This window comes from Mobula hypostoma, chromosome 14, assembly GCF_963921235.1.
Source record: "Mobula hypostoma chromosome 14, sMobHyp1.1, whole genome shotgun sequence".
Classification (NCBI taxonomy): Eukaryota; Metazoa; Chordata; class Chondrichthyes; order Myliobatiformes; family Myliobatidae; genus Mobula; species Mobula hypostoma.
The window spans coordinates 22,488,052-22,501,428 of NC_086110.1; the positions used below are offsets into that span (position 1 = coordinate 22,488,052).

General features: G+C 41.0%; 1 protein-coding gene across 3 annotated transcripts in view; it reads right to left on the bottom strand.

Annotated features, from left to right (window-relative positions):
- Window positions 1–5,711: 5,711 nt before the first annotated feature.
- ripor1 (RHO family interacting cell polarization regulator 1) overlaps window positions 5,712–13,377 on the bottom strand; it is a 315,583-nt gene continuing 307,917 nt past the window's right edge. For 2 of the 3 annotated variants that reach the window (XM_063066805.1, XM_063066806.1), the window contains exons 19-22: window positions 12,643–12,839; window positions 11,618–11,701; window positions 7,940–8,027; window positions 5,712–6,611 (exon numbers count right to left, since the gene is read on the bottom strand). In XM_063066805.1, coding sequence (XP_062922875.1) covers window positions 6,514–6,611; window positions 7,940–8,027; window positions 11,618–11,701; window positions 12,643–12,839 — 467 coding nt within the window. In that variant the 3' untranslated portion in view covers window positions 5,712–6,513. The remainder of the gene's footprint in view (window positions 6,612–7,939; window positions 8,028–11,617; window positions 11,702–12,642; window positions 12,840–13,377) is intronic. The other variant, XM_063066804.1, reaches the window with a different exon arrangement.

Consider the following 13,377-nt stretch of genomic DNA (forward strand, 5'->3'; position numbering starts at 1 on the left):
TTAAAAAAAATACAATATTGGAAGTAATCAAAAGGTCAGATAGCATCTTTAGAGAGAGGGTGTTAGCATTTTAGGCCAATAAAGAAAATTATTTCATTCTGAGTTTTCTTCTTCCTCATTGTTGGAATATGGTACAAATTTTGATTAAAAGCCTGTTCAAATTATGCTGAGCTATACTAATATTTATTTTACCAGCTGACCATTTTTGCTATTTGATGATTTTCACATGGATATAGACATCCAGGATGAGTTGCTGTGTAAAAAGAGAAGAAAATCAGGTCAAGTATTCACTCCAAGTTAGAGTCCCGCCTCTTTTGGTAGAGTGGCTGTAACTAGACTGGGAAGGCACTGGTCTGCATGGTTTGGCTGTTGTCCAAGTATTTGCTGAGACCTTTGGAGAGATCTGTACTGGTAATCAAAGTTCTTCCTTTTTCCAATCAGGATAGAAATCAGGAAATAAAATTATTGTCTAAATGAAATTTGTTATTATAAACATTAAAAATGTCAGATTATATTAACGACAGTCCAGATAATTCCATAAGCCATATCTTTATATGTACTGTAGAAACTGGTAAACACTGTTAACCAATAATGTACCCATGACGGAGGGTTAATTTTATCGGTACATTTGGAAAACATTCAAAGGGCTCACAAGACCATGAGACCATAAGACATAGGAACAGTATTAGGGCTATTCGGCCCATCAAGTTTGCTCCGTCATTCCATCATGGCTAATTTATTATTGCTCTCAACCCCAGTTTCCTGCCTTTTCCTTGTAACCTTTGACACCATGACTAATTAAGAACCTATCAACCTCCTCTTTAAGTAGACCCAGGGGCTTGCCCTCCATAACTGTCTCTAGCAATGAATCTCTGTTGTAAATAGACATCCCTCTGAGGCTGTGGCCTCACCCACTGTAGGAAACATCCTCTCCACATCTACTCTATCTATGCCTTTCAAAATTCAAAGAGATCCCCACTCATTCTTCTAAAACATTGGCAAGTACAGGCCCAAAACAATCAAACACTCCTAATATGTTAACCCCTTCATTCCCAGAATAATTTTCACGAATCTCCTCTGAACCTTCTCCAATGCCAGCACACACTTTCTTAACTAAGGGACCGAGAACAGCTCACAATACTCCAAGTGCGGTCTGACCAATGCCTTATAAAGCCTCAGCATTACATCCTTGTTTTTATATTCTAGTCCTCTTGAAGTGAACGCCAGCATGCTAGCATTTGCCTTCCTTACCACAAAGTTAATCTGTAAGGAGTCCTGATCAAGGACTCCCAAGCCCCTTTGCACCTCTGATTTTTTGAATATCTCCCCACCCCCCAGTTTAGAAAATAGTCTACACCTTTATTCCTTCTATCAAAGTGCATAACTGTACATTTCCCTATACCATTCCATCTGGCACTTCTTTGCCCATTCTCCCAATCTGTCCAAATCCTCCCTGCTTCCTCAATACTACCTGTCCCTCCACCTTTCTTCTTATCCCAGAAGTGGCCACAAAGCCAACAATACTGTCATCCAAATTATTGATATATAACGTAAAAAGAAGCAGTCCTAATACCAACCCCAGCGGAACACCACTAGTCACGGACAGCCAACCAGAAAAGGCCCCTTTTACTCCCATTCTTTGCCTTCTGCTAGTCAGCCAGTCTTCTATCCATACTGGTATCTTTCCTGTAATACCATGGGCTTTATCTTGTTAAGCAACCTCATGTGTGACACCTTGTCAAGGGCTTTCTGAAATCCAAGTACACACACACACTTGACTCTTCTTTGTCTATCCGGCTTGTTATTTCCTTGAAGAATTCCAATACAGTACATTCATCAGATGAAATTTCCCCTTCAGGAAACCATGCTGACTTTGGCCTATTTTATTATATGCCTCTAAGTACCCAGAAACCTCATACTTAATAATGGACTCCAACCACCTTCTCAACCACCGAGGTCGGGCTAACTAGCCTATAATTTCCTGTCTTCTGCCTCGCTTCCTGTTTAAAGAAAAGGAGTGACATTTACCATTTCCCAGTTCTCTGGAACCATTCCAGAATCTAGTGATCACAAGCACCAAAAGATTAATGATACATAAAAAAAATACATAGCTGCTCAGACAGCATTCTATTGAGAAAGAATTGACATTTCAAGGTTGATTGTCTCATCAAATTGCCTTACAATAGAATTGGAATGAGATGAAAGCCTTTAGGGCAAAGAGACTACTTCAAAAAAATCTTGTATCCTCTTCCCTACTCCTATTCCCTCTGCACCTCAAAATGCATCGCAGTTCATGTGTTTGGCAGGTTGGTCTTTAAATAGAAAATTTGTCCTCTTGGTTAAAAGAGAAGTAATTAACCCAGCACAAAGGCAGCATTTCTAATTGAACAGCACCAAAATATTTCAGTTCTTAAGCAGTCTTTGTGCATTGTCGTTGGTTGCCTGTAAATAGCAGTGCTTGCTGTAGGAGACTCCAGAAATGATTCATGTTTTGATTTTTTAAGATGGATTTGAGAACAGGTGTCCCAGTTCAAACAATAAAACTGTATTTTTTTGTCATCATCCATTTAACAGACTTATCTTCACACCCTTCAGTTGGTATATAAACATTACATCATTCAGGGAGCAACACAACCACCTTTCTGACCTCTAGTGAAATCAGTCACACAGTAGTGCACATTTTCAGAACTACGGGCCAGTTGTCAACTCCCAGAAGGTTACAAGAGCTCAGGACTGGACTGCATTTGTCATTTTGCGGAGATGTGCTGCTTTTGAGATCTGTGGGAAAAACAGTACTCGTACAACAATTTTTTGGATTCTCACTTGTAGAATATCTTGTACCTACAAACATGAATGCTGTAGCAATCACCATCATTAAGCTAATCTTTTAGCAGCTGTGGGGAAGATACTGACAGACTTCACAACACAGATTACTGCAAAGGTTAATTCTCTGATATTCACGGCTGAAAGTTTGGGTAAGGAAGGTTAGATAAAGATACTAATTAATTAACAAAAAAGCCTTGATCAGAACTCATTATTTCATTTAAAAAATGAATTACATCCAATGAAATGAAAAGAACGTGAAATATGAAACTGATTTGCCAAGGGCAGGCTTTACAGCCTCACAAGCTCTAAATCTTCCAGTGTATACTCGGGGAACCTACACCAGTTATGCAATTGGACCCTGGTTGAGTTTTAGTTACATTACTGCAAAGAAATGTTAATTTTTATCAGAAAACTTACTTTAACGAGGCAACAAGACAATGTAATGTGTGACCAGAACAGTGAAACAGCATTACCAATTGTGATGCTGCTATTGCAATGAGCACAGCAAATAACCAATGTACTAATGTAGCTGGAGTTACTTGCTCATTTGTGTGACAAGCTTCTCCTTTGGAGCCTCAGGGTTTTACCTCAGTCTATTTTCAGCATACCCCCTAGTTTACCCATTCTATTCCATCTTCTTTCTCTCCAGAATTAGCGCAAATTTAAGGCAAAAATCAGTTTTGCTCCTCAGCGTTCTCCATCAAAGTCCACCAAATCACTCCTCTCAAACTCCAAAAGGGTCATCGTCTTCTTGCCAAGTACAGTTGCACTGTGCTCTCACTTTTCAGCACCCTGCCACCACCTCCAAACCATTGGTCAACGTCTTCACATGAACAAGTTGACGTTCTGCAATTCCCCCTGCCCTCCCCGAATTTGTTTTCACTTCCAAACCAAATCACAACAGGCCACAATTTTATTGCGAGTGATTATCCTATTTTCCTTGTTTTACCTGAAATCTGAAGGCAGAGTGGTGGCACAACGCGTGCACTCTCCCAGAATCCGGTTTAACATCACTGGCCTATGTTGTGAAATCTGTTGTTATGTGGCAGCAGTGCATTGCAATACATAATAAAAACCGTAAACTACATTATATATTATAAACTTAAATTAATTAAGTAGTGTACAAAGAGGGGGAAAAAAGTAGTGAGGTAGTGTTCATAGGTTCAATGTCCATTCAGAAATCTGATGGCAGAGGGGAAAAAGCTACTCCTGAATCATTTAAGTGTATCTTCCGGCTCTTATACCTCCTCCCCGATGGCAGCAAAGAGGAGAGGCCTTGTCCTGAGTGACAGGGGTCCTTAATGATGGATGCTGCCTTTTTGAGGCATCGTTTCTTGAAGAGAAGCAATGCTGCATGCTACCAAATCCAAATCATATGTTCCCCCATATTCTTCCTTTCAGTTTTCTTCCTTGAATGTTTCAATCTCCTTTTATGCCCCACTTTCTGTGTCCCTTCTTCCTTTAATCCTGACAGAACAACATCAGTCTTGACCTCACTCTCTACAAACCTCTGACTCTATCAATAAACTCCACCAATATTCACAATTTCGCAATAGTTTCAATGTGCGCGTTTCCCCTCCAATCCCATATCAGCACACCCAGTTACTCCTGAGCACAAAGAGATTCTGCAGTTGCTGGAAATCACAAAATGCAGGAAAAACTCAGCAAGTCAGGCAGCATCTATGAAATGAATAGTCGACGTTTCACGTGTGTTGCTCCAGTTACTCAATCTTCCAGCATCAAATCCCTTTGGACCTACCCCTAGGAAGTTTCACTTCAACAAATAACCTACAACTGCAGTCTCAAAGTTCACAGTTCTCTAGCCTTTGTCCCTTCACAATACCTTAGCAGTTGTCAATATGCTTAATTAATCGCTCAGCGCTTGTTTGACCATGCAAACTTCAAACATTGATGGAGTTCTACTTTTCCCAGACAGGTCCTATCCTTTGGAATTCCAAGTACTCTAACTTCACACCATCTAATGCCTTTCATTGGGACTTTCTGTAAGCCAAATTTTTCCTCATTCCAGTTTCACACTTTATGGACTTTGCAATGTGGCTCTTACTGTAGAAATGAGCACAGTTGTTCATAATACTAGCTTAGAGGTGTCAAAAAAAAACTGCACATATCAGAGCAGTGCAAAGATGAGCAACAGGTCCTTAAAGAAAAGATAAACTGAGGAAATTGAGGTAGTGGATAAGAGAAAGGAGCCGGGGAGGAGTGGGGAAATGTAATTCAGGTTGACAAAAATAAGATTGCAAGGATAAAGCAAGCTCAGAGTGTTATTCGCAATGAGTGAGAAGGATTTTTTAAAAATATAGAGACGGGGAGGAATTTTGTTATATTCGGATGATATAAAAAGCAGTGGCTGTATAGACTATGAATGGAGAACATATATTTAAGGTAAAGCAGCAGGATATTTAGAGGTTGTTGAAACCTGAAAGCACTGCATTAGCAGGTAGTCAAAGGATGCTCCCACAACATCTAGTTGGTATTCGGATGATCAGACAGTGCCGAACAATAAGTTTACTGTGGACTGATATTTGATGACTACCGTGGACACGGTGGTCTAAAGCACATGTTTGGTGCTAAATGACTACATGCATGCTAGATTAGACACAGAAAAACTGACATCTTGTCAAGTGGTGCCATGCACAATCTGATTGGGGATTATGTTGGATTTAATGGCTTTGTTAAACTCCCAGAGGTTTTTCCTGTGCACAGGTAACATACTTCCCTCAACCAGCACCATACAAAAGAGAGAAGTTCATCAATCATCTTGTAGCTAGTATGTGTAAGTACAATAATATATGCCAAGTACTATGAAATCCTCGTGATAAACATGGAATTGGGTATTTATAATTGTAAAGCAAAAATAGCAAAATAATGTACATTATTGATATGATACAATATTGCATGTAATGAAGCTTTATTTATGATCCACAATTCACTCTTACTTACATAATACATTTATATAGAAAATCAAAGTATATCTTTTGAAACTTTACTGCACCATCTGGAAAATAGTATAACAAATAAACAAATTTGATGCTGCTGCAGTTTCTCCCTTACTGCAAATTAAGTCAACATTAAATTAAAAAAAACTATTGTACACATAATACTTGTATGCTCCTCACCGTAACACTAGGCACTTGGACGTGGCGCAGCACGTTTCTTTCCTGCCTCAGAGCAGTGAGACATGCAGAAGTGTAAATATTTTAGCCGTGGCTTTTGGAGACATCTGTCGACCAGGACAGCCCCTTCATCAAGGTCCACCTGTCCCATGTGGTTCATTCACACGTTCAATCACTCAACATTCAAAGTGCATTTTCACAAATTGTCCTAATTTGGCTGTAGATTCTTTTACAGGGAGGCCTTCTTTTCGGATAGGCTTTTGGCTTTTTAGTCAAGACATGTGCATTCATGTGAAATACTGGCATTGTGACGTGACTATTCCCAGAAAGTGATATTATTGCAAGCAACAGTCTGGTATGGCACCATTCACTTCCCTTCAAGCCTCACTCCTGAACTTACAAACAGATTATGAGTGTTGCTGTGTTCAACTCAGGAGCAGCTCAACTTTTAGATTACTTGACACTTTGACAATAAAAGCCACTTGCTTTAGGAACTCTCTTCAGCAGGAAGCGGGCCATTTTTCGATTATACTTAAGTCAGGTCCTTTTTATTTTAGAAGGCTGTGCTAGCCATGCTGACCGACCCCAAGAGCCTCTGCATACCGTCCAATGATTCTTCCATCTGCCGAAAGGCAATTTTACCTTCTTCACCTGTCAAGCAATCAGAAGTGTTCATAATAAATGTTTACATTGGTGTAAAGCTCATTTAAATCAATCACAGAAATTGCTACGCAGACTAGTTTTACAAGTAACATCTTCCCTACTTATCATTTACTAGGTCTGTTAAAATCTCTATGACTAACACACATCATTTGAATACTTGGAGAGAAATTTAATCTCCAAGTAAGAAATCGGTGGTGAGAGAGCAGTCTGTAATGATACATAAATAATCATGAATTTAATCAGATTGTCCGGTCCTTTTTGGATCAAAACTGAAACTTCCAGTTGTGCAGTGCAAGATCATAGGCAAACACTAAACTTCTTAGGAGCAATCAAAGTCAGCAAAATACTGCACTCTGCAGTCTGAAGTTTAGTGCCCAGCCAGTTGCCAAAGGAACAATTAAGACTGGAGATTAACAATTAGTTAGAACTGGAGGAACAAGGAACATTTAGAGAGTGGTGGGGCTTAAGGAGGTTACAGGATAGGGAAAGCTAAGGGTGTGAATGACTTGAAACCAAATTTGAGATGGGAGTAGAGGACACGAATGGGGACGAATAGGATGAACTCGGTGCCTTCTCCCATTTCTACTCTATTCACTCTGGGCAAATGGTCCAGAAAGAAATATCCAAAGATGAAGGTTGGAAGGGCTTTGAGAGGAGAATTCAGGAGAAGTTAGATGCTGGGAAGGAGGCTGTTTTCTGGAGCCTATTCTGGAAATACAATCCAAACAAAAATATCAAGTGATCACCAGTGGATCTGGCATTATTTCCACCACATCCCAAAAATGACCAACATCCAAAAGTACTTCTTTTCTAGTATTTTTGTCTGGGCATTCATTGTCCATTTCTAACCACTTCTGAACAGTACAGGCAATTTAACATTCAACTGCATAGATAGATCTGGAGTCACATTGAGCTCAGAGTAAGCAACAGTATCAGATTTCCTTTTAAGTTATATTACGGGCCAGATGAGGTTTGAAACAACAATCCAGTGGTCTTAAGACCCGTATTACCAAGAAAAGCCGTTTTTCTTAATTTTGGGTTCCTGCTGGAATTGAACTTGTATCTTGGATTTAAAAGTCCAGATCTCGAGTTGCTATACTAGTAATTTAAACAAATAACATACAGTAGATTGAAGTCTGAATTTATACATAACATTCAAAAAGATAACTTCGGCGCAAGTTCACATGGTGTAACCAGTAAATCAGAAGATTCTCAAAAATAAAGCACCATTAAATAATATTATCCTTAAAACAAGAAAATCAAAATACTACGCCAGCAATGAAACGGCATTTTGCAGCGTAACGTTAATGACTTACCAAAGGAAAATAAGGTCTGTTTTGCAACATCACGGACTTCTTTATCAGTCTGACAAAGGTAGACTAACTGATCTATGCTCTCTTTGGCCTGAGAAACAGAAGCAGAAAAATAGTTAAGAATTTCCTGTAATCTTGTGGTTAAACAGTTTTCAAGGGCGATTTATTATTTCTGATCGGGTTGGAGGAAGAGCAAGGGGGAAGGCTGCTTTCAGGTTGATTGGCCACTAGAGGGCACATGGAACCGCAGTGCCCAACCTCGCAAAGGGATCACTGAAGAAAACTTCAATCTAACTGCAGGACAGTAGAACTATTCGCTCTCCCAACACCTTCATCTGAGCACAAGCAACACAAGCTGCAAATGTTTTTAAAGTGAGGCTACAGCAACAAGTCTCAAAGTTTTAGGTATGTTCCCAAAATCAAAATTGAAAACCAAGGTTGTGAAGTGCTATAGGAATGTTAGAAGTAGAGAATCTAAACGGGGATGGAGAAAGAAAATCAAGAGTTTTATGAAATTTGGAATCTGTTTGCCAGTATTATGCTGTACAATTGTGACACCCTCTCCAAAACCCAACTAATAAAATTCAAACAGCCAAAGTAACTTTCAGAACAAGAGTGCAAGATACTTGGGGAGTAGGGCACCTGCTGAACTGTTCAAGAGTAGTATGGCTAATCTTTAACTTCAGTGGTATTTTGTTTTGCACTGAGCACTCCTAAATTCCTTTAGTATATATAAACAACTCACTCCCTCTCTCTGTCCTGAATACATTTAGCGACTGCAATTCCACAGCTACTTTTGGTGGAGAATTTGAAGATTTCACTAAAGCTCGAGTGATCTCAGTCTTGAAAGTTGGCTCCTTTATTTTGAGATTATGACTCCAAATTGTAGCTACCCAAACAGGTAAAAAGAAATTCCCCAATCCCAGGAACCAATATAATGAACTTCACAAGTTTATCCTTCCTTAGTCCTAAATCTAGGGTGGTGGGGTGGAGATACGTCTCTACCAAAGGAGGTGTAAGGTGCTCCTTCCCTCTGCTAGCCTTCAGGTCACCCTTGGGCAAGGTGTAGCATCTGCTCAGCCCCCTGATCAGGGTCACGTGAAGCCATGGGAGCAGGTGGTAGATGATCGTATGAGCAGCTGGTGCATATCACAAGTCCTGGTTATGCGACCACTGACACCATGCACACAATCTCGGAAGAGTATTGATAATAGATGGGGTCACTTGTCTTGTGAAGACACTGCCCAGAAGGAGGCAATGCCAAACCACTTCTGTCGAAAATTTGCCAAGAACATTCATGGTCATGGATAGAGAAAAAAATAACAGTGTGAAGGGCGTCTTTCCCCACAGGGAACAGACTAAAGACAGACGGAAGACCATTATCACCCACATAATATGACACACAACATGATGATGATGAGTCCAAAATCACATCAACTAGTTTGCCCTTATATATTAACCAAACTCAATTGTGAGTCCCAATTTTCATTCTCCTGCTTTCAAAAAAAAAGGTGTTCATTCGTAGCCTTCCAATCTGTGGGAACTACTCTAGAATTCTACAACTTTATAAAGTAACAACTAGTACATTCACTTGCTTTAAAGCGAGCACCTTCAAAGCCTTGGAGTGCTGGTCTGCAGGTCCTGGGGATTTATTGGTATTCAGTCCCATTAAATTTCTCCATTATATATTTTTTTGTTAATGCTAATTTCTTTCAAGACCTCATTCACTGTGGACGTACCTGTTTGCCCCTAATTTCAGATTTGTTGTTTTCTCTTTGGTGAAGGCAGTCAGAATTTCTCTGCCTTTTCTTTATCATGAATTTAATTTCGCCTGTTTCAATCTGTAAGGATCCCTCATTAGTTTCACCTTATAGTTGCCTTTGCACATATCTGTAAATTCTTCATGTTACACCATGTTTTCTAATTGTTGTCTTGGTCGCCACTTTTGAGCTTTTCCTTTGATTTATTAACACCCTTAATTTCTTCTCTCAGCCACAGCTGGAGCACGTCTCCTACTACCTTTTTGGGAGAAGTTTTAAAAAAAAACCAGAGGAATTACATGCTCCACAGCACATACAACCCAGAGCCCACACCTCGCCTAAGGGACGTTTCTGTAGAGTTAATCTCTGAGTGGCAAGCCACAATGCTCGTTCTGCTTTGCGACCTGCAAATACCTTTCAGGGCAATTTGGATGGTCTTGCCGAGTCTGCATCAGCTCTAATTCATCCAGGTTCAGTGGAAAGCAGCTGGTGGTGTAGTGGTGGACTTCGGGACCTAAGGTCCCGAGTTCGAATCCAGCCGGCTCCCCTGCACGCTTTCCACATGTGCTGGGATATGAGCTGGTGATCTCTTTGGAAACTCACCTGGCAGAAGGCAATGGCAAACCACTGCTGTAACTTGCCTCGTACGCGGTTCCCCGCTACATCAGAGAGGCATGGAGGGAAATAGTCCGCCAAATGGAGAAACTCCGGATGCAACGTACCTTTCCTTTTTTTCAGTGGAAAGAACACCAGTTTAACTATTGGGAACCTGCAGGACATTGGGGCTCTGAGGAGGCTTTCATTCCAGGTGCCACGACAACAGTGACAAACCCTCAGGATGCCTTAGATTTCTGCATTCACGTTAGTTCTGAGCTATTTTGACCATCATCCTGGTCCTCTCTGCCACACACTATACACTGTGCTAGATCACTAAAAACCTGTCAAGTAGCATATGTCAAGAACAGGAAAAAATCTGCAGATGCTGAATATCAGACACACATACAAAAAAAGCTGGAGGACCTCGGCAGACCAAGCAGCATCTATGGAAAAGAGTAGTCGAAATTTCGGGCTGAGACCCATCTATGGAAAAGTAAACAGTCAATGTTTCGGGCCAAGACCCATCTATGGAAAACAGCAGACAGTTGATGTTTCTGAGATGTTGACTGTTTATCTTTTCCATAGATGCTGCCTGGCCTGCTGAGTTCCTCCAGCATTTTGTGTGCGTAGCATATGTCAAGCCTCAAATTGTGCACATTAGGATAACTTACTTAATGATAGCTTACTTAATGAGTTCAAGACATCTTCACTGTTGTACGAAGATCTCAGAATCCATAAAGATAACAAGATTAAACTTAGTCAAGTAAGGAACAGCCCCACAAATCACTATAGAAAATAAAACAACTAAGAAGAAATCATATCAATTCTACAACTAGAATAACTAGGTCAAGTATGTGGAAAAACTTTGTTGTATTAAAAGTTATTCAGTGAAATATGTAATATTTCTGCAACATAACGGCTTTCAAACACAATGGAGAGGGGTTTGGGTGGGAGCAGAAGGAACATCAGGCTCCTGAACTGCTGCAGATAATATCATGCACCAGCAGACTGAACTGATTCTACGACCTACAGACTCACTTCCGAGGACTCTTTACAACTCGTGTCCTCAGTACTTTTTTTGCACAATTTGTCTTCTTTTGCACATTGGATGTTTGCCTGTCTATGTCCATTTTTTGGGGGGAAAATTCAACTGTCTTTTTGTCCCCCTGTAAATACCAGCAAGAAAATGAATCTCAAGGTGCTTTGATAATAAGTACACCTTGACTGTTTCTTTGACAACTATTTCCACAGTAAGCTGAGGCACTGGTCCTCTGGGTTTGAGAGCTCTTTCTCCTCTATAGTGATTCGTGAAGGGTGGGTTTACCTTGAGATGTGCAAGTGCAGTACAGCCTGCTTTCCTCAGCTGTCCGTCCTCGTTCTCCAGCAGCTCCAAGTAACAAACCAAGGCCTGAGTACAAACATGCGCTTTCATTAGTTTGCCACAAAAAAACAATTCATAATTCATCGCGCAGTGCCAACCTTTGCCTGCTGAGTCTACTGCCCAACCTCTTGGCACATTATTGGACATTACTGGCAGTGATTAGTGAAAGACACTGGAGAAGTATTAGTCAGGTGTTATAACAAAACAGCCAGCACCATGCCCTGCACAAGTACCCTACCGGGAAATCTACGATTTGGAGTAACCTTATCAATTCAATGAGCAGAGAATCTTATCCATTCCAACATCTGATCAGACTCTGAAAGTGGATTCAAACTGCAGTAAACTACACTAAAACAACTTGAAAAGCTGTGACAGGTCATACAAACTTTTCAGCCTATGCACTGCTAGATACAACCCAGTCTTTTTTATATGGCAACCCACTAAAAATCCTATTGATTTTCCACTTGATAGTCCAATTATCCCACTACTCTCACCCCCTTCCCTATCATCTGTGTAAAACAGAGCTTCGTGTTTGCCGTCATGAACAGTGACATTCTAGATTCTAAAACAATTCCCTCTTTCTTTCAACTTCTTTCATGATGTGAAACATCTGGATCAAGACGTCAATGAAGTGTAACATGTTCAAGTGAAAACACTCTGTCCTGCTTTGACATGACCCTGTCAACAGCCTCTTGAGCTTTTTTTGGTAGAGTGCCTGCCCAGGCATTTTACACAGTACTGGGCCATCCGTCTCCTGCTCAGGTACAATACACAACAATGGTGACATGCTCAGCTGCCTGGTATTCTATCTCAGCTAAGCTTCTGAGCTCTGAAGGAAAAGTGTTTGCATGGTATATTGACCACCCCCCACCCCCCCCGCATCCATCACCCTCCCTCACCACCGACCCCAGAAGCTGCTGGTCTACTGCAAGCAAAGTGAAAATGTGTGCAGTTTTGTCACTCCTGACCTTCTCACGGAACTTAGGGTCTTCTGCCAGGTTTCTCAACAGGGAAGCGGCCGTGTTGCATATCTTGGTGTTCTCTTCCAGCAGCAGTAGGCCAACCGCCTTCAGTCCATCCTTCTGCAGCTGGCTGCCTGAGAGATGCTTCAGAGCCCTCAGCACCACATCCTTATCAGAGGACTGCAGGTTCTGCACCAGGAATACTGCAAGATACGGAAAGAGTGCAGCTGGGAGTGAGACCACACACAGAAATCTAAGATTCGCCAACAGTTCTACTCTCTCAGATGAGTTAAGGACCTCCAAGCCCATTGGCAGCTAGCCGGAAAAGATTCATTCACCAGGCTGATACACAGGGTGACAGGGCTGTCCTATAGCAGGCAGCTGACAAAGTTGCATCTACTTTCTTTGGAATCTAGAAGAACAAGGTGTGATCTCACTGAAGCACGCAATGGGGCAGGATAGATATAGTGATGTTTTAGCTGGCAGGAGAGTCTTCAACGGGGAACTTAGTTAAAAGTACGGGGGCAGTCATTTAAAACTGAGGTGCATGGGAACTCTGTCTTGCAGAGGATGCTGAATCTTTTGAATTTTCTAGCCCCAGCAGGCTGAGGCTAGATCGCATGAGGAACTTGAGAAAGAGGTAGGAATTGAGAACCATGTGGAACTGGCACAAGTAAAGAGTTGTGGCCACACTGGCCACGGTCACCATTTATTTTTTTTTTTAATTTTATTTTTATTTGG